Source organism: Triturus cristatus, chromosome 10 (assembly GCF_964204655.1).
Source record: "Triturus cristatus chromosome 10, aTriCri1.1, whole genome shotgun sequence".
Taxonomy (NCBI): Eukaryota; Metazoa; Chordata; class Amphibia; order Caudata; family Salamandridae; genus Triturus; species Triturus cristatus.
This window is the reverse complement of record NC_140593.1, coordinates 987,672,775-987,695,152: the sequence shown is the minus strand read 5'-3', so window position 1 is coordinate 987,695,152 and position 22,378 is coordinate 987,672,775. Positions and strand designations below refer to the sequence as shown.

The following is a 22,378-nucleotide window of genomic DNA, read 5'->3' as shown; positions in this document are numbered from 1 at the left end:
CAACACCAGATCTGTCAGTTGCCCCTGGGCCTGATTCCATTGGCGCACTAAGCACTCTTGGAGTGAACGCATCTGGAGTCTTGCATGGGGCACTATGAAAATGCAAGAGGCCATCATCCCTATTAGTTGCATAAACACTCTTGCTGGGAGAGAGTGTTGAGGTATGAATCTTTGACGCAAAGCTTGAATGCTTGCAATCCTGGCAGGATTGGGGTAGGCTACGGCTTTTGAGGTTTCTATGGTGGCACCGAGGTATTGCTTTGTGTGGGATGGTATTAGCTGGGACTTTTGGTGGTTCACCGTGAAACCTAGCTGGTGAAGTAGTTGGATTGTAGTGTCGGTGTGATGTACACATTGGTTGTAGGACGTGGCTTTTATTAGCCAGTCGTCCAAATATGGGAAGACGTGAATGTGCTGTCTTCTGAGGTGTGCCGCCACTACCGCTAGGCACTTGGTAAATACCCTTGGTGCTCTTGTGACCCCGAATGGGAGCACCTTGAACTGGTAGTGTTGCCCGTCCACTACAAATCTGAGGTACTTTCTGTGAGCATGGTGTACCGGAATGTGAAAGTATGCGTCTTTCAAGTCCAGTGTGGTGAGAAAGTCATTCTGGGAGAGGAGCGGAAGTACCTGCTGAAGTGTTACCATGTAAAAATTGTCCGAATGTATGTATGTGTTTAGAGGCCGGAGATCTAAAATAGGTCGTAGAGTCTCGTCTCTTTTTGGTATCAGAAAATATAGGGAGTAGACCCCTAAATTTTGCTGATTGGCGGGGAATTGTTCTATAGCATGTTTTTGTAGGAGGTAGATTACCTCCTGTTTTAGTAACGTGGAATGTTCTTGTGACATTGGGCGTTGCCTGGGTGGAATGTTTGGGGGGGTAGATGTTAATTCTAGGAAGTACCCTGAACGAATAATTTGGGTCACCCATTTGTCTGAGGTGATGGTCTCCCAGACGTGAAGGAAATTTTGTAGCCTGCCCCCGACCGGAGTGGGATGGTCTGGAGGGAGCAGGGGGAAGTCATTGGGTAGGCGGTGTGGCAGAGCGGGCGGTATTTGTTTTGCCTCTGCCTTTATTGTTATTGCCCCTATAGCCGCCTCTTTGATAACCCCTTGTGAAGGTGGATTGAGCAGGGGATTTGTAGGAAGTGGACGCGCTATCTGAGGAGTAGCCTCTGGCCGTACCCCGAAAGGTAGAGCGGTGAAAGGAGCGCCTAGGAGGGTGTGACTGCAGGGCTCCCATAGATTTCGCCGTATCTGTGTTTTTCTTCATCTTCTCGAGGGCCTGATCTACCTTTGGGCCGAATAGATGTTCTTGATTAAATGGATGATTTAATATGGAGGCCTGTACCTCAGGTTTAAAGCCTGAAACTCTCAGCCAAGCATGGCGACGGAGGAGGACGCTAGTGTTAATGGCCCTGGAGGCTGTGTCTGCTGCGTCTAAGGCACAGCGTATAGAGGTGTTAGTTATCGTCTTACCCTCTTGAATTAATTCATTGGTCCTATTTTTGTATTTTTCTGGGAGATGGTGCATGATGGTTTCTAGTTCATCATAATGCGCTCTGTCGTATCTGGCCAATAGCGCTTGAGTGTTGCCGATGCGCCATATATTGGCTGCCTGTGACGCAGTGCGCTTTCCTGACGCGTCCAGTAGCTTTGACTCTTTGTCAGGTGGTGGTGCTTCGCCTGATGCCTGGGAGTTTGACCTCTTCCGTGCAGTGGAGACCACTAGGGAATCTAGTGGCACTGGCCCTTTGATATAGGCAGGATCTGTGGGGGCAGCTTCATACTTTTTCTCTATGCGTGGGTTAATGACCCTAGCCCTGACTGGGTCTTTAAAGACCTCTGGCGCATGTTTTATTACCCCCTTGAGCATAGGTAGTATGGAGGTAGACCTATGTGCGGTATCAAAGGTGTTGAGGAGGAAATCTTCCTCTACCGGGTCAGTGTGTAGCTCTACCCCGTGATAATGTGCCGCCCTCTGAAGTAGGTGGTGAAAACCTAATGAGTCTTCTGGTGGAGATAGCCTGGACGGGTAAAGGTCATCTTGTGGGACATCTGGGATGTCTGGATTATTATAGTTGTCCCATGGGTCTGGGGATCCTGTAGGCGTGAGGTCTTGTGGCACATTCCCTGGATCGTAATATGGGTCCCCCTGATCATCATCGTCCGGAGACGGGGTCGGAGAGCGATGAGGCGGGGGTGGAGAAGGCAGAGGGGGTGGAGGTGGAGAGGGGGTGGAGGTGGAGAGGGTGGAGGAGGTGGAGAGGGGAGGAAGGCACTCTGAAAGGGGAGGTAGCAGAGTCTTTCCTCTTTAGAGGTGGAGGCGGAGCCGGTTTGTCCAAATGTCTCTTTTTTGAAGAGAGTGCCAAATGTCCAGTCTTTGGATCCTTGGTAAGTGTCTTTTGCAAGGGATCCGGTGTAAACAGTTCCTGTGACAATGTTGGTTCCGTCGGCGCCGAAGGTTTCGGGGCGATGACTTTTTAGGCTTGTCCGTGCCGTGCTTTTTTGGAGCCTCCGATTTCTTGGTCGGCGCCGAGGTAGGCTTCGGCGCGGGAGTGTCGGTGCCGAGGACATTATGGGGTTTGGTCGGTACCGAAAGGCTGGGTTTTGACACCGAGGACTTTGGCGCGGAGCTCGGTGTCGAGGTAGAGGCCGGTCTCTTTTTCGGTGCCGAAGTGTGTTTCTTGGCACCGCTGGCAGGCTGGCTCGAGCCCGAGCCGCCGGAAGGCTTATGTGGCTTCTTCACCGGGCCCGAAGGTGGGGTGTTTGAAGCAGTGTCTCTGGTCTTGCCTAGGCCCAGAGGCGAAGGCGTGACCGAAGCCTTTTTGGGGGTGGGCGCGGGTGTGGGAGGGGGTATAGTACTCACGACCCTCTGCGCCGGGGTGATGTCCTCCACATCCGAGTCGTCGGCTTCGGAAGCACTGACGAGGTCCTCTTTGGTGTGCTGCTGTCCCGGAGCTTCGACGTCGTCCCCAAAGATGTCGACTGGAACGGAGGTCGAGGAGTGCGCCATGTTTCGTCTGGCCCTTCGATCTCGAATAGTCTGTTTCGATCTGAAAGCCTTGCAGGCGGCAAGTCTCGAGCCTCGTGTTCAGGTGAGAGGCAGAGGTTGCACACCTCATGAAGATCGGTCTGGGGGAATTTGGACCCACATCGAGGGCACTTCTTGAATGGAGTTCTTTCCATCAGCCGGGACCGGAGCTTGGATAGGCCCGAAGGCTGCCGTCAATGACTGGAATCGAAGATGTGTCGAAGAGAAGGTGATTGGGGAGATCTGGTATCTGAACAATACCGCGATGAGCGAGGATTCCGCTTCGATCGTCGAACTGGAAATGTTCGGAACCGGAGCGCGAAGTATTACATCCAAGCCCGATGGCGGAAAAAAACAATCTGAGGATGGAGCCGAAGCCCATGCGCAATACGATCCAAGGGAGGCGTCACCGACCTCGTGACTTCCAAAAACTTTCCAAGAGGAAAAACAAACTGCAAACATCCGGGCCCAACACCAGATGGCGATCTATGCAAAAGTGTGTAATCTGCAGCTCATATGCCTCGAACAGTGTCTTCAGATGTCCAAAAACAAATGGTGAAAATCATCTTTTGATTGGAGTGAACAATGTGCTGGAGGTCTTTTGGAAGATGGCATGGTCAATCAAGCAACTTCTGAAACAAAATGCATTTGTATACAAATATGCTCATAGAGAGTGTATTAGGAACCCAACTTGTGTTAAATGTGTGATCATCAGTTAACACTCTTTTGCTTATACAGTCTTACAAGTGCAATAGCACCATATCACAGCCTCAGGAAAACGATGCTCATTTGCCCAGCTAAAGACTGAGCTTAAGTCTGTTTCAGTGTTATTCTAAGATGCAGTGTTTCTCTTTGTTATACCCCGGCTAAAGTTAGATTTGCAGTGATACTATAATAACCAGCTTCAAAAACACCAATACCTTTTTGTGGGATTGCCAAAACATATGGAGCCAAATCTAAATGATGGCTATTGTACTTATCTAAAATGTAATATTTGTATAGTTTAATACTACGGCTTGAGGAAGTTATTGTACATTCCAAATGAACAGAAATGTACTTCATTTATTTATTAGTTTGGTGGGATACTGGCTTGTCACCTTAGGGCCACTTTGCAGAAAACTTGAAGTGTTTACTAGCATTGAAAGGATGTCATGATGTACATACTCTCTCATACAGTAGGTTAGGAACACGAAAAAACACAGTTTTAAATATGTGATCAAAAGTTAACACTCTTCTTACAGTAAAAGACTAGTGCTAATACTGTATTACAAATGTAGTACCGGCACATCACATTCACAGGAAAGTTAAGCTCCTTAGCCTCGACTAAAGGCATCAATATGTATTTATTATTTCTGTGGGGCACTGGTTTCATCCCCCTTGAACTCACTTTGCAGGCCACCTCAAGTGCTTTCTAGCATGTAAGCGATGGCACAACTCTGTGACCCTTCTCTTCAAAGATGCTGTGGCACAAATAATAATGAAATATTTACAATTGTGTTGAAGGTTTTTGGCACTTAACTCTTTTAAAGCCCAATTCCCAAAGTAATCTTACAAAATTAACTTAATCGGAGGCCTGTCTGGCTGTACATTTTACTGATTTGGTCCAAATCAGTAATGTCTGATCCTGTTGCTCCTTTACCAGTTGTGGAGGGAGTACCAAGGGTCTATAGTTATTTTATGCTTGATAGGCCTCCTTATTCTTCTCGGTCTCATTTGATTTCAGTTCAAAACTTTCCAATAGCTTAATTTCATACATGCAGCAGGCATTATTAAAGATAATAAGCCCGGCTTGCATTGTGCAAACAGTTACTAGGGAAGGGCCATCTAAAGTGAGAGGGGGGCTGAGTGAATGCACCTAGGGTGGCTTTGAGTCACCAGTGTGAAGCCTCAGTTAGGATTGGAGAAGCTACTTCGGCAGCAGAAAAATCTACTGTAGCCATGGGTGTAATAAAGAACTCCTTTACCACATCACCAAGTCATATCGTAGAGCCAATGGCAAACTATAACCATCTACAAACTCCTGTCATCCTGTATTGATGAAAAAGCTACTTACCTTCACTAATGCGCTCTCTGGTGGACAGTCTACCTAAGAACAGATTCTTCACGTTCAGAACAATCCCAGATTCCCAAATGAATCTGGAATTCTTTAAAGCAATAGCTTCTGCGTGCCACTAGTTGGTACCGTCGTTCTCCACAGTGACCCTGCAAAAATAGCCTCCCTGAAAGAGATGGAGTGGACCCTCATATATGCACCACCGCTGTGCACCGACATCTGTTTCCAACTTTTTCTCTAGTGCGCCCTCAGACACAGATCAGCTCTAACAAAATGAATGTAACAGTGGGCAGAAAAACTAATTTGGGACCTTTTTGAAATATGCAGATGTTCAATCCAGAGAACCAGGAGCAGGGGGTTATAAAAGTTGAAGGTTCTGAGGAGTGGATATAAACTAAAAAGTCCTGCATGGTAAAATGAGCCTCTCTGCAGACCTGGCTGTCCAGGAAGTCGTTTTTGGTGAATGCGGGCACTGACGCCCACTTTGGGCTCGACAAATATCCATGACAGGAAATACCCTTGCTAATGCTGTCTGAGCAGCTTTAGCCCTGGTGATCTGGGCATGTAGGCCTTCTGAAGGCTTCTTCCTGTTTAGAGCGCAGTACATAGTTATGCATGGGTACTCCACCTCAACAGAATCATCTTCAATACTGCTTTTCCATTTTTGGCACCGGCAACCCCAACACAAATAGTATCAGGTACGCTGCCAAAATATTTAGGAAACAATATTCTGATACCAGAATATCGCACCATAAATGTGGTCAATTCAAAAATAGTTTGGGACAGAATATAGAAGGTATAAGTATCTTTTTTAAGAATACACTATTATTGTTTTAAATATCTTTGTATAGGATAGAATTTACCTTAGTCAAGTTGAATAAAATATTGTTTTTAAATAATGTAATATAGGTTCATTATTATATTTTTATAATGGATTAGTATTATAATAATATATGTATTGTTAGTATAATTTTCAGTTTTTTGAGTTTGGAGATTAAGGTATTAATTTTTTTTTAAAATAACATTTTGCTTTAAAAAAAAATTATGTTAATTAAACCCTACAGCCCCATTTGAGAATCCTACATATGCAGGATCTAAGTATGTGGGGAATGAACAGTCCTGACCTTCTTCCCCTCTTGGATTGTCTTTGGGACACCTTCCCATTTCCAATTATCTTTTTGTTTTGCACATAAATATATATATATTATTTGCAATATAACTGTTTTTAAATTTAATTTAGTTTTAATAAATATTTATTTTATTTTATATATGTTTACATGCTTTTATTTTGTTTTATTTTTAAATATATTTTTTAAAGTTTGAGAGTTGTAATAGTAAATAGAATCCCTCCAAAGTCCAACAGTTTCCCTACTGTTGATCAGATTGAAGTGGAAATAGTCAATCCAACCCTTCCCCTATTGTTGCTCAGATTGGAGTGGGAACAGTTCATGTAATATATCAAAAGTCCAACACTCTTCGTGCTTTTACTTACGCTGAAGTTGCCACAGTAAATTTGGCCCCTTCAAAGTCCAATACTTACCCTACTGGTGCTCACATTAAAGTTAAAATAGTCAATCTGACTCCTTCAAAGTCTATCACTTTCCCTACCATTGTTTAGTTTGGATTGGTAATATTTATTGGCAATATGTATTTTTTGTATATTTTTTATTATTTTCATTATTTATAAATATAAATAATTTTATGTTTTAACTTTGTTGGTTGTCTACTATGTTTATTTTAGAATTAAATTGATATATGTTTTTTGATATATACATTATTGGCAAGTGGTGGTTGTCACTGGGTAGTTATAGTTAGATAAGCGTTTCCATAGGAAATGCGTTATTTATGTTGTTAATAACTTTGGCACCGTTTGGCAAATCTCCACAAAACTTTCCAAAAAGGTGCTACTTTTTGACTTATTTGTGCATGGAAACTTTCGGGGTGATCTGTTAAGCGGGGCTGAGAAAAAAGGAAGGTACCAAAACACAAAATCCCCATGCATTTTCTATAGACTTCTTTAGACAGGGCTACAGCAAAAACCTCTGAACAGAATTACGCTAAATTTTTCAGGAAGCTAGATCTTGACACGAAGATTGCGTGTATGTGATTTGGTGTAAATCCGTTTAGTAGTTTTTGAGAAATTATGGTATGAAAATGTTTGTAAATCTGTACGTTTAGGTTCGAGGGACTTTCGCAAGAGTCTCTTGAACCCAATTAAAAAAAATAGAGCGTTCCGATTGGCACAGTGAGCTTTTTTACCTTGGGCCTCTTTGCTTCCATGGGAATGAGACTCCTGCAGAAGCGAGCGCTTTGGCTGGCTGCAAGCAACATGAGAAAAATACTGCTGGCAGTCATTACCGGACTCAGGGACTTAGTCCCCTGCCCTGAAGTCAATTAAACAAAATAATGTAAAAGCAGGGTAGGGATAACCTACCTCCCTAGGCCCCATGGGGGGACCAAGAGGGAGTCCCCTTGTGGTCAAAATAAAAAGAAATCTGCAATTTCTGCCGCAATGCCGCAGGACTCCCGCATGATCGTGAGAGATAGTTGGGGGCCCGCGTTACATATTTAAGGGGAGCGCGAAGCTCTGCCCCCTCCTCGAACTATAATAGGCCCCGGGAAGCCCACTACCGGGACCAGATCACATAACGGGTGGAGTTAGTGCCCGCAGTGTAGGCAGGGAAACGTGATTGCTCCACGTGGGTGGATCATTTTTTAATCTCCTGCCAGGCTGGAGCAATCACAAAGTCTGCTCCCAGCCGCAATTGCTTTGAACATTTTCCCGTTGGCTGGGAGCAGACTTTTGATCTGTTTCCCTGATCGCATTGATGTGGGCAGGGAAACAGATCAAGAGATTGAGGTCATAAGCAGAGCATGGTGGGAGCGCAAGTTATAGTTTGCTCTGCTAAGTATAACTGGTGAATGTCTGTAATATTTTTTTCCGTTTACAACGTTAATGTGGTCACATATTCACCTAACCATAACGTTACTTTAACCGTTGTTTTTTCAGTCTATATATATATATATATATATATATATATATATATATATATATATATACATACACATATTCGTTTTACAAGTCCATCATAAGACTGCCGAACTCTTGATGGGTGGGTGCTCGTTCATGAGGATGGTCTCACGTAGTATAGCCACAAACAAAAGTCTCCCTGGGGAAGGAAAAAAAGGGGTGGGCACACACAGGTGTGCTTTGATTTCAATTCAATAGTTTATTCAGCAAGACGTGTTTCGGCTAGTATGCCTTTTTTAATTGCTGATACACAAAAAACCTATTGGGAAACCATTATTTTTTAAAGCTTCCTAGAATGTTCCTACGGGTGGATTTAACTGACACAGAGTGTAGAAGTGAGAGCAAAAAGAAAAAATTACTTGATGGTCAGATGCCTCAAGGATCAGCTGTGCATGGGTTCACCGGCCATGTACATGAGAAACGTGAGGACCAAATTAAGGTCCCATTGAAGCATAATCAAGGGCTTGGGGGAACCTAGGATCAGCCTTTGATAAAATTCATCACAACTGGGGACTTGAACAAGAAAGGCAGGTCTGGCAAACATAAAAAGGCTGAATGGTTGACTTATATCCTTTAAGTGTGCCCATTGAAAGGGCTTGCTGGGCTACCAACAAAACAAACAATAACACATCTGACAATTTGGCCTCTAAGAGATCAAGGTGTAGGTCTCCACACCAGGCCACAAACGTCTTTCATCACCCTTGAAATTGGTCAATGGGAATTTGGCTGCAAGGATCAGTTTCAGCACTTCAGATGACAAATCAACATTGCTTAGTTCTCGCTGTTCAATATCTATGCCTGAAGGTGTACATTGTGGAGATTTGGGTGCAGAACCTTACCCTGTTGCTGAGACAAGAGGTTTCCCCAAAAGGGGTATCTGGATAGGATGGCAAATGCTCAGACTCAAGAGCTCTGGGTACCACACTCTCCTGGCCCAATATAGGGTTGAGATGACTTGGGGCCAGTATGACGTGAGTTTCTTCAGGACTCGAGGCAGAAGAGGTAGGAATGCCTACCGGAAGGCTGTGGTCCATCACAGACAAAATGCCTAATGACCTTCCTGGTGGAAACTCAGAGTGTAATAGTCTCAAGACTGTTCGTTTTTAGCTGTGGCAAAATGATCCAGTTAGGGCATGCCCACTGGTGGAAGATATTCTGAGCCACCCCGGGATGAAGACACCATCTGTGATCTCCCAGACGACGCCTCCTTAGTTTGTCTGCTATGGCTATCAGAGACCATCAGCAGGTGGTTCTGCTGATCCAGCCTCCTCCTTGTTGCAGTTCTATATGGCATCCTTGCTGTCTGTGAAAACCTCCACCAGCCTCCCTTTGATGTTGATGATTGGGGGGCTTTGAGGGCCAGCTTCCTAGCCTGAAGCTCCAACAGGTTGATGTGGAGCTGGACCTTCACTGAAAACCAAAGACTCTTGATTTGCACCTCTACGACCTCCCAACCCAGTGATGATGCAGGTCTCACTACTCTGAGCTCTGGGCAGAATAAGGAGAGCAGCCTTCAAAAAGTTGGTGTCTGCTGACCACCAATGAGATAGGGATGATGTAGGACAGACTGCCCAGTGCTGGGCCAACTGAAACTGGAAGTTCCACTGTAAAGTCAGCACATGCCATCTGGTGAAAGGAACAAGAAGGATGCACAAAGTTTGGAGCCCAAGAAGCCTCAGAACCATCCTCACGAGATCAAGGATTGCACCCGAAACATCAGGGTCATATCCTGAATGTCATGGACTTATTGTGGTGGTGGAAAGGGCCTGAATGCCAGTACACCCACTAAGGGTGTCAGGTGGGATTTGAGTACACCAATTGAAAAGCACAAGGATGAAAGAAGGGCAACTGTTATCTGGACATAATCTGCAACTGCAGCAAGCCCATCTTGAGCAGCAAGTCGTCAAGGTACAGGAACATATGCATCCCCGATTGGCAAAGATAAGCTGTGACCAAAGCAATTATCTATTTCTGACTCAGGTACTCTCTCAATGGCACCAATGGCCAGAAGCAGATTAAACTCCTGCTGGAGATTAGGAGTATGGGCTGCTGAAACTTTGTCTGGCGCAGATGGAATGAGAAGGGTGGATGAAATGAAAGATAGGTGTAGCCCTTTGGAACAATCTACATTATCCCTCGATTTGAGGAGACAGCGTTACAGCTGTGGAGGTAAATTGGCGTGTGCCTCCTACTGGTTGATTGTGGTCCATTAATGCCAAGTCAGAGCAGCTTGGTGGTGCTTGCAGCCGGTGAGGAAGATGCAGATGATCGTTGGGTTTGTTGGTGAGAACAGCTTTGGCCGCCAACACATCATCTGGGCCCCAAAAGGCTTGAGTCAACTGTTGAACTCGATGCGAGGACAGCCACTGTATGCCAGGCTCCTTGAGTAGCCTTTGAAGTTTCGTTATTGTTAGTGAAGTTGGCAAGCTGGTGGGAACATTCCTAGGGAGTGGTATTTAAATCGCTCTAGAGCTGCGTTGGCCTGCTCTTTGAAATGTTTAGAGATGGCAAAAGGCATGTCAACAACTTAATATCTCCTGAAAATCCAGTTGCATACATCCAAGTGTGCCACTTCAGCAGTAGACTGGTGCACATCGGGCGACCCACACAGTCTGTCGTATTTAGACCAGCCAGGAAGATGTATTTTGTCACATACGTCCCATTTTGGAAGGTCTGTGCAAAGTTTACTGTGTAAATCAGCCAAGAAGACAGATCACATTCAGAGATCGTAAGGCTAGGATAGCTGAATGGAATCATTTCTTCCCAAATGTATCAATAAGTTTGGATAACCTGTGCAGAGAAGTAGAAGGCAAAAGCACATGGGTCAACCGTACTGGTTAACGCCAGACCCATAAATCTGGGGTTGGGTGTTGAGCGAGGAAGGCTGGATCACCAGGGGTTGGTCTTTTTCGCTTAGCCACAGGTCAACGGAGGGGATGAGCACTGTTTCAACCATGAGGGCCATCAGGCCCGAACCACAGGTCCTCATTGAAGGGCCTCATTATTTCTATAGAGAATGGCCCGGGCTGAAGAATTTCAGTCTAAATCTTAGCTTCTGTTTCTATAGTGGTCAGTTGTAGATCAAGGACTTCCGCTGCCTTGAGCACTACCACTGCTAAAGAAGTGCGTTCTTCAGTTGGTAGACCAGGAGGTGATTTCAATTCAGTTTCTGGAGAGGTATATAATCCACAAGCATTTTGTAGGTCCAAACAGAGCCCTACATCAGTGTAGTGAGGGGTGTGCCTCCTCATCGTTGTGGAGAACGTTTTGAAGCCCTTATACCCCGTGAAAATCAAAGCAGAAAAGGGCCCTCACCCTCTGATACTGTTGGTGTTGTGGAAGTGGCTGGTGCTTGAATTCTCGTACAATTGGTTGCACCTTGGTTATCTCATAGCATGACATGCACCTGGTGCAGGCAAGTGTCAGGATCGGATTCAGCACCGGCGCCATCAGCAACAGCGCTGAGAAAGAGTGGACTGACGTGGACCTTAGGGCCAGGTGTAGAAGTCTGGACTGGTGTGGGCAAGGGACCGGGATTAGGTCCGGAAGGGGTTGGTTAGCTCCAGGAAGAGACCCACCAGCGGATGTACAACTGGTGGCCCCTGCAGCTCCAGGGTGCCCAAAGATGCTTAAGAGGCTTTTTGAAAATTTGCACAATCTTTTTGATGGCCTCCATCTGCTGCACAGACAGCCTGGGAAATTTGGGTTATGCCTGGCCAGCCTAAGAAAAGGCTCAGAGTGGGAGGACAAAAAGAACAGTAGGGGCCTTAGAGTGCCTACTGTGTGTCTTTTCACATGACTTTGAGTAGTGAAAAAGGGTTGAATCCTGATTGGCCTTCTTGTGCTTGTAACGTGCCTATAATGTTGACTTACCTGATGACTTCAAGTGGGACTGGAATTTACCCTGCTAGCTGGAGCAGGAATGACCCTGCAACTTGGAGTAGTAGCACAATCTCATCTTGTGCTCTTCTACACATAACTTTGCTTCTCAATCTAAGTTTACCTCCATGTGTATCATAGTATACAAATCAAATCAAATCAAGTTTTATTCGATTACTTTAAAATAATCATAAAAGCACATAAAAAGTGATCAGTGTATACATTACATTTCATCCTAGAATATTTGTAACTCATAGAGGAGGAAATTATACAATCATAAGTATAATTGTAATCACATAAAATCGAATAATTACTTGTTCACGCATAAAATGATTTCATAACAATATGGATTTCCTACATTTAACATTTTTTAAGAACTGTAAAATAGAAATAGTAACAAACATGTTCTCTAGCAATTGTAGGTTCAATAATGCTGGCCTACATTGTCTAAGCCCTAGGGACCTTAGAATTGGGAGAATCCATCTCTTTCGCTGTCCATTATAAAATTTACAAAAAAAAAAAGAATATGTGCAATGTTGACTGTAGGGATGTATCGTCACACGGGCAGTTACTCATAGATCTGGACCAATCATTTAACTCTGGGAAACTGATTAATCTATGAATTATATTTAAACTGAAGCGCACTAGCAAGAATCTGTCGTAGTCTCCTGTAACAGTCCTCAAATAAGGCTGAATACTGGTTGACGTCAAGGTAAGATAATGCGCCTGGACAGTAGGTTTAGTCAGACTAGAACTGTTTCTGCTTGCTTCAAGCAGACGGAGACAGTTGTTTTTAAGATCTTTTTTAGCAACAGTGCACAAGGAAATTGAGTCAGAGTAGTATTCAGGGTGGCCAAGACTGCGTGTGAAATGTTTTATATAATTTAGCCACTTAATGTGCATGGCACAGTCTAACCCACAGCTATCTGTCATAATTTGGCGAGTAAGCAATGTTTCCTCCGTGGTCCAGATCTGGTGCCAAAGTAGTACCGGCTGCATTTTTATAATGTCCTCCAGATAAGGCAAACCTAGTTCAGTGTGGCAAATATGTGTGGAAATACTTGAAGGGACGGTCAACAAAAACCTAAGAAAATAATTCTCGATGACCTGTAAGGATTTGATGTTGACATGCCCCCAAACGCTGGCGCCATACGTGACGAATGAAACACACTTTGCCTTATATATTTTTAGCAGTTCAACTGGTGATCGTCTTCCTAGTTTTCTGCTAAAATTTGAAAGTGTGCAAGTGCCTTACTAAATAATAGTCTCCTCGTTTTAATGGCCTGTGTCCAAGTCCCCTCTTGATCCACTAAAATCCCTAAATATGAAAAAGTTTTTACACATTCAATCTTTTTTTAATCAATATAAAAATCTCTACACTTACTACTTCCTGCCCCACATTTCATAATAAAAGTTTTAGTAGAGTTAACGGAAATACCCAAATTTGCGAAGTCGAAGACTAAGTCTAAGACTAAGTCGAAGACTGCCCGTTGGAGCCCCAATGGAGTGCGGGCCATAAGGACTGCATCATCCGCGTACATTAATGCGGGTATGGGGCGTTAGTCCACCAATGGTAGGTCCTGGCACCCCTCATGTAGTACCTGTCCTAAATAATTTATATACAAAGTAAAAAGGAAGGGTGCCAGGACACATCCTGGCCTCCCACCTCTCTTGATATCAAATAGCTTTGTGCACTCCCCCCCTACCCCATAGCGGACTCTTGCCTTTGCCTCTGAATAGAGCTGCTTTAAAAATAATAAAAGTGGTTTATCCACCCCCAATCCCTCTAAAATATTCCAGAGCTTCTTGTGTATGATGCAATCAAAAGCAGCTGTTAAATCAACAAATGCGAAAAATAACTTTCCTCTTTTGGCCTTTGTATATTTGCCTAACAGTATTAAAAGGTTAAGTCCCTGTTCCACCGTACCCATTCCTTTACTAGGTCACGTATTATAGATTTTTCGTTGGCCCAATGTTGTAATCTATTTAGAATGATTCGGCCCACAATTGTGACAGTAGAGTCCAGTAAGGAAATTGGCCTGTAGCATGTCGGGTTTTCTCTATCCCCTTTTTTGAATATCGGCACCAATGTCGACTCTGCCCAGGATAATGGGAAATGGGTTGAGCAACTTGCATTAATGACTCGAGTTAAAAACGGTCCCCATAATGGAATATTAGATTTAACTAGATCCACAGGGATGCTGTCGGGACCGGGGGCTTTCCCTCCTGTACTTAACTCAATTGCTTGATTAATTCTTAACAGGTCAAAATGCAAATCAGGCCTGGTTAGCACTTGCTCTAGTTCATCTGTTACTTCCGTATTTTTGGCTATATCACCAACTGGGTCACTATACAGCTTAACAAAGTGGTCTACTCATTCTGTCTCGGTAATGGCTATCTCCAGCTTGGCTAAATCTTTATTGGCCAAGAAGGGGCGTTAACCGATTTCCAGAAAGCAGAAGAGTCGCTGTTTTCTGAGGCTAACTTCAGTGCAGACCGATATTCCTTTCTGGCCTTTTTAATTTCATCTCAGTTTTTCTTTGCATTATGTAAGACAAATTTTAATTTTGAGTAGGACTTGGAGCACTTAGAGTCAAACCACCCTTTTATCTGTATAGATTTATTTTTTTTGAGCTTTACAAAGAGAGCTTTTTTAATGTACTCTGAGATTATACTAAAACGTTTTATAACTTCTCTATGGAGAGTAGACTCTGCAAGACATGTCTGCATAGTGTCCATACAATGTACCACAACCTTTTTGGTAAAGGCAACGGGATCCACTTTTTCCCATCTGAGTGCATACCCATTAAACCTGCTCAGAGTTATGTTATCCACCATATGAGTTTGACTATCTCTTATATTTATCGTATTACTAGATACTATTAAACTTATACTCTGAGGGAAATGGTCACTCAGAGAGATTGAATGACTATGAAAGTCATGAATTCGAGTAGAATGTCTATTTGAGATAAAATAAAATCAATAATTGAGAATGTACCTCGACCGTTAAAAGTAGTGAAAAAAGAAATAGAAGGTGTACATACATAGCTTGTTTGCAAATTCCAGGTCTGCAGTGAATATTAGATCATTTAAAAGATCCCTGAAGGGCATATGGGGGAAAATGTGATAAACCTTAATCTTCCTCTAAAAGAATCCCACAAACATCCTTTTCCACATGTGGCAATAAAGTTGAGTTAAAATCTCCACCCCAGATGGTAACTACGTCTCTTGCCGGGGTGGCCTGAGCACTTTGTAAACAATGACTTAATTTCTTGAGCACCCCCTCCTTCCTATCATGGGGAATATTGTTATAGAAGTTTATCAGGGCAAAACTGAGTGATTTATCAACCTCTGTCATAAAGGAGTGGAAGTACCTATTTACAACATTCAAAACAATCCTTCTTAAATGTATACGGTTTGATATATATGTACAAAAACCTCCCTTAGCTCTCCCATGAGAAGAAAAAATTGCTGCCGTGTGGAATGTTTTATAGCCAATAATATGTATTGGCTCAACCACCCATGTTTCTTGTAGGCTGATTATATCACATTTCCCAATGAAATCCATCCACACCTGATTGGTCACCTTGGATTTTAGACCTGCCACATTCCAAAACAAAACCTGACAAGTACCCGTTCTCTTGCGCAATTTGACTAATTCCATATTTTCACTCGTGTGGGACGGGGTCGGGTCAATAAATTGCATTAAGGGTAAGGAGTGGTCACTCACTGTCTCTTTAACTCCAGGCTCCAATGGGGTATCTGATGCCTCTACAGTGTATACTGACTGAGGTTGGGATACTGACTTGTCACAGGGCTACTAGATAAGTTAACTTTGAGAGATGAGTAAGTGCGGTTTAGCCCATTTTCCTCCCTCAAGGCCGGCCCAAGATCCTCTTGGCACAGTCAGTCCACTGCATCCAGACTTGGCAGGATATCAAAGCGATTATAGATAGGGACGTTATAAGCAGGGACTTGATTAACTAAGAAGGGCTTGCTGGCCAAATTCTCATACTTGTTTGTAGTATTAGGCAGATAAAAATATCCCAATGGAACTAGATTAATGCCTTGCTCTGTGATGGAATGATTACCTGCTCTCGATAAAAGCGAATATACGAACTGTGGGGTTTTAAAGGATAAAACTACACAGTCTCCAAAGAGGGTCTTACAACCTCTCCCTATCCAACCCACTTGTCTGGCCATCTTGAACTCGGCGAAAAGTTTTTCAGTTAGACCCATTTTGGTTCCCAGCCAAAATAAGGACTTATTCCGCAACGTGTCCCAGGACTCATACCCCGTTATCGGCAACCTGGAGACATTAGCAAGCACCACCGTGTATGGTGTTACTGCTGGGGGAAGGTCCAGAATGGTCATATCTGGCGCTTGACCGTTCTGGATAGTGGGCAATCTTGCAGTGGTCACATCTGTGGGTTCTAGGGATGGCCCTCGCAGATTATTATGATTTGCCAATAATAAGTTAGATTTACCCGGAGGCAGATGAGTATGTGAAATACCTGTTGGAGCTATCTTTACGGCAGGATAAAGAGATGGATGGTTAGCTTCCCTTAATTCTCAAATACTGTCCTTGTTAAATGGTTCTGTGGGTAAAATCGAGGTGTGTACCTGCCTGGAAGGTACTGAATACACCGGATCTAAGTGGGTAATAATAGGAGTTTTTCCGTATTTAATTGGGAATTATTTAAACATCTATTTAATAAAACTTCCATTCCATCAATTCGACTAATTAATTTGGCCAGAGTTTCACGCATAAATGAGTCCATAGTTTCCAATTTAGCTGATAACTTGAAGTACTCGTTTTGTGAACACCCTTTAATGGTTGATGTACGTTTTTCCTTGTTGCCTTACCTGAGTGGGGGTTGAATTGTATCTTTCTTCTGAATTTTTTGTACCCTTTTTCGAGGTTTGGAAGAAGTTATCATTAGCTCTGACTGCGACACGTCAGTTATTCCACTGATAGCGTCTTGGATTCTGGAGCACTTTGTTGGTGGTTGGGATTCACTCTCCTGATCACTCATTGAAATATACTCTGACACGTTCAATATACATCCATTTGTTATGGTTTTACTATTAGATATTTCCACATCGGGGGTATTTACAAGCTGAACTGTTTTTTTCTCAGTAATTTGGTTAGGGAGGCTAGCTGGTTTTTCCGGGTTCATGGCTTCTTTAACAGATATAAATTGCTGTTCTATTGCCCCCATAGCTTCCGTTAAGTAATTCAACAGTGTCAGACGCGGTCCGCCCCCTGCTTTTCGCTGAGATTTGGTCTGAGAAGTTGTTGTTTTCCTTTTACCCATACTGCCTGCAGAATACTTATCACTCAACTTCATGTTGTGGCTGGAGCTCAGGCACCAGAGACGCACCTTGTGAAGGTCCGTGACCGACATCTGCTTTCTGGAGTTGTGTCATCAGTTGAATCCTGCCTTTTGGTAGGAGACACACTTCTTTCATGATACACTGTTTTGAAATTTGGAATCATCGGAAGAGCAATAAAGTTGTGAGTGGAGCTCTGTATCCTTGCTGAGGAACGTAGAAAGAAAGGAACTGGTGTCAGCGCACAGGATGGCTCCTATATGTTGATCTACTCCATCACTCCTGGGGCAGTAACAGAGTTTGACGGTGCTTCCTGGATGTGCACAGGAACACATTTTTAAACAATACCAGATCCAGCTTGGTGTCTTGGAATTTTCTAGAGGTGAGGAATCTACAGTAAGAAGTATCCATCAGAACACAAGAGCACTCACAACAGATGGGTAAATCTGTCTTTATTTATATCACATAGGCAACTGATTGAACAGTGGTTGTTTGGAACTATATCCAATTAACTCTTGATAATAGGATGTCAGGTGTACTCTCTGCTTGATAGGTTCCTTCTAATGGGGTATCCAAAGATTTTGGAGTAGACGCCTCACTCACTTATCGTGACACGCTTCATCATTGGCACCTATCCACACTGTGGTCAGATGATACTATCACGGCGGACTCAACCATAGTTGGTAATGGGAGTTCTTAGATAAAGCAAAACTGGATATGCAGGGACCCAGATAGGTGATATGTTGAAAATACCTCAAGGTATACTCTAATTATTATTTAATTTTGTGGGTACCTATGGTATAGGTTTAAAAAACAAATGTATTGTGGGTTCTATTAAAAGGCTAGTGTTCCATTATACCCTCACTTGTCTGCCAACATGTTTTGGCCCTCACCAAGAGCCCAACCGGGTCTGGGGCCTTCATCAGGGCTGTCTAGTCAATGTCCCTGCCTGTTGCTCAAGCACACACTATGCGCACAATGTGAGGCCTAGTGCTCTGACCTCTCTTATTACATTTATTTTCTTATTCAGAGGATTTTCCTCTGAGTTTTTTCATTTAGGGTCATGCAGTACGTGCGGGCTGGTGCCGTCTTATAGTCTCACATTCGTCAAAGATCTGGCACCTCCACTCTGCCTACGTCCTGCCGCTACGGGACGATATAAATGTTCAGTAGTGGGAGAGTGCAACTGATTTCACTTTATCTCGCTCTCCAATAGTGATTATCAATATGTCTTTAACAAGGCACTAAAAATATATTTCTCAGTAAATGTCAAAGAGGTGTAGGATGACTGCCTATAAAGCTCTTTGCATGTTATTCTCAACTGAGAGTAAGTAGGAACTAGTTAAGTAAGGCTGTATAACAAAAAATTGATTCTGAATGCATAAGATGCCAGGAAGACCTTGGGCATTGTCTGTTTTAGGAAATGCCACCAGTACATTTAATACAGGATAAATTGCAGAAAGAATGCATTTGCAATGGTGCATTAAAACTGGCATCCTACAACCTTTGTGACCTATGGATGCAGACCGGAAACATTACTGTAAACCTCTAATTTTTTAATACAGACAAAATAATCCCTGAACCAATTCATGCCCAGTTTATCAATTCGATGTAGTCTTAATTCATTTAAGCATGGACAGGAACATGAAGCATAGGCACAACACGGCAGAATCCAACACCTTCATCAAAACATTCCACAAACTTTGAGCAGGAAAAGTGCAAAATATTGGAATTACAATAGCCCGCTCACAGGTTACACTATAATCTGCAGATTTTTATATGAAAACCCTACAGTGTCGAATTTTTTAAGATAAACCTGCAAAAATGGCACCATAAAGTGACCTGGTTTGAAAATCAAACAGGTCCCGCTTAGGGTGCACTCAAGTTTATCTTCATGATAATATGATGTAACTCACTCATCCAAGCTGGCCATGTGCTTCACTGCATCCACAGCTCCTGGTATTGGATCCAGCTCGAGAAAGAAGTTCTTGGCCTCCCAGATACTTATGGCTTTCTCCTGCGAGAAAGAGGAAAAATTATTACTTTATTTTGGGTATTTGCATAGCGCACATACACTCATTTACAGCATCTCAGGGCACTATGAATTACTGAGACTAGGACAAGCCAAGCTAATAACAAATAACAATTAAACTGCAAACAGCCAGGTTTTCACCATTTTCCAGGAATTTAAGGTGAAGTGGTTCTGCGTAGATAAGGTCAAGCAAAAAATTCCAGAGAAAGAGGCCCTTGCACATGTAGAACTCTACCTCCCCATTTAGAGAGTCTAGCTTTAGGAATGCAGTGGTGGTCTTAGCTGACGATAAGATATCATGCAGGTTTCGTGAATCTGCTGCTAAAAATACTGGCATCATTCTATATAAAGATATGTGGTTTAAACACTCTACTCTAAAAATAAATCTGCTTGCTTACTGGTAACCAGTAAAGCTAATCCCTGAACTGTGAGACATGGTAGCATTTCTTCAAATTACAAATTAGCTTAGTAGTTGCATTTTGTATTTTTTAGAACTGAGCAATGCTTTTTTTCTTTTCTTCTTAAGACGACCCTGAAACGCAGAGGTGCTAAAGTCTAATATGGATGACTGTATTAATTGGCTACCACAACCCTATGAGTGGATGAAAAGAAAATTACTAAGTATCAATAAAATAGATGATCCATGTGGTGCACCCCATCATACATGGAAGACATAAGGGATCCTAATTCAGGATGTCATAAATGCAGGTAATTAGAGACATGAAAACACAGATTTGTTCATCATGCACCCTCATGTATTGTGCACATCTCCAAAATTACTGTGCATACAGGTTTTGTTCCTCGTCTTCTAATCCAGGGATCTCCAAACTCTTCTATGAGAGCTACTTATGAACTATGACAGTCATCCGGAACTAATACCAAATATATTACCTTAATACCTGTTACAATAGTGAACAACCTGTTAAAGTCATCAGATTGTCATTTTCATTCAGTTTGTACCCACCCACCCCAGTTTCAGCAACCTTATAATCAATCTACTGTGCTCTGCTGTGTGTGACAGTGCTGGTCGAAATTTCTAATCAACAGATATCTTTGCTGCATGGCAGCTTGTCATGTTGCAAGCTACTTGCTGTCTGTCACATTGTGTTGTCATTGGTTTGGGAGGCTGCCATTTCAAGGGACTACAGGTCAGCGGTTTAGCCACCTGCACTATGAAATAGACAGCACTGCCATACTCCACACGTAGTGTTTAATTTGTAAAAGAATAAGTGTCTGGGCCCAAAGTTTTGGTCAGAATCCCACAGTAGGTGCTACTGAATGACAAAAGACACACAATTGATGGACGGAAAGCAGAACAAATCAAAACATTCACCCCCAGTCAAGAGATATGGGTTAAATCCATCATGACCATATGCAAATCAGTCTTGACCCTGTGCCTCATGGGAACAGTCCAGCCTGAACTGCCAAGCCAGGTCCTCCCTGGACCGGAAACAAGCATCCTAGGACCGGTTTCGGGGTTTCACTCCTCCTCAGCCAGGATAGCTTGATTCCAGTGGCACAGTGAGCCCAAGACCCACGTCTGGGCATACCTGGCGCACTTAGGGCGAGAAAGCAAAAGACACACAATTGAAGGACGGAATGCAGAACAAATCAAAACATTCACCCCCAGTCAAGAGATCTGGGTTAAAATCATCATTCTTTTGCTCACCATGCCACCCCAGTTTAGACCTGGCCATATGCAAATCAGTCTTGACCATGTGCCTCATGGGAACAGTCCAGCCTGAACTGCCAAGCCAGGTCCTCCCTGACAGCATGCTGAACACCAAGGCTGCCAAGTCATGATACAGCCTCATGCCTCTTATGTCCACCACCAGACACTCACTGCCCTTTATTCCACTCATGCAGTATCCTGCTATCTCACTTTGTCACCCTTTTCAGTCCTTCTCATATTCCTTATTTTACCAAGTTTATTTTTCTCTCTCATGCCCAGGATCAAAGTATGACGAGGAAAATAAGTGTGCCCCCCCAAAAAAAATGAGTGCAGGTGGATTCACCTGCAACCATGGCTCAAATTAAGCACTTATGCAAGCAGGCTAACACAAACAAACAATGCAAAACCTTTTACTCGTTAGTCGTTCGATTATGAACTGCCTTTTCCGAGCAAATAAGGAGGTCAAGCCTTCAACTGAGCCTCAACTGCTAGATGATTCACAATGGTTCGGATTTCATTCTTGCCACTGTGGTACAAGATTTTGGGAGTGGTAGATTTGTGTCAAATGCCGAAGTCATTCTTTCACCAGCTTTCAAGACTGTATTCAGGCCATCAATTGGCCACAGAAACCAATGAATAAAATATAAACACCCACAAGACTGGGAGGAACTTAACAGAGTAGAATTGGGCCCAGGGTGTGGGATGTGCTAATGGAAAGGATCAGACAGGGACATCTATGGAAAGAGAAGAAAAAAGTTCCAATGACCTAAAATGCCAAGATCTCCCACTATCTATGATACATTGTTCTTGGGTAAGGCTCTCATCACTGGAAATATCTAGAGACATGGGTTTTATCACCGGTACAACAGACAATGCCAGTAGGGCAGTTCAGAAAGGAGTCCATTGAAACATGGGATAAAGAATAACAGAAAAAGAAATATTCTAATTATCTCGGTTCAACCATCACAGCCTATTGTGGACGAAGGGAGTTTTGTAGCTGAGGTTCATGTAAGAGAATTTTATAATCGTAGTGTAGAACAAAACTATTGAAGGCAGGCAAGAAACTGAATGTCAGAAAATCAGTCCTTGGGCGTATACAGGAGCAGTAAATATTGCATGGAAGATCTTAGGGAAATGCTGGCAATGCAAGCCTACTCAGATTTGCCTTCACAAGACAGAGCTTTTGCAAAAGCGCAAACTTTGAAAACTACCTGCAGGACCCCTAATCGCCATGAAGAAAATCCTGGCATCTGCCCATGAAATTCCCCAGCAGCTGACAACACATTTACAGTCTTTGCACAATGTCAGAAGAATGAGCGTGTGCAAAACAGCATCACTCCCAT

The 22,378-nt window shown here is 43.3% G+C and overlaps 1 protein-coding gene across 1 annotated transcript in view; it reads right to left on the bottom strand.

The window, feature by feature from the left end:
* NT5M (5',3'-nucleotidase, mitochondrial) overlaps positions 1–22,378 on the bottom strand; it is a 123,432-nt gene that overhangs the window by 74,743 nt on the left and 26,311 nt on the right. Inside the window, exon 2 of the mRNA XM_085628929.1 lies at positions 19,248–19,348. Within this exon, the coding sequence (XP_085485055.1) occupies positions 19,248–19,348 (101 nt within the window). The remainder of the gene's footprint in view (positions 1–19,247; positions 19,349–22,378) is intronic.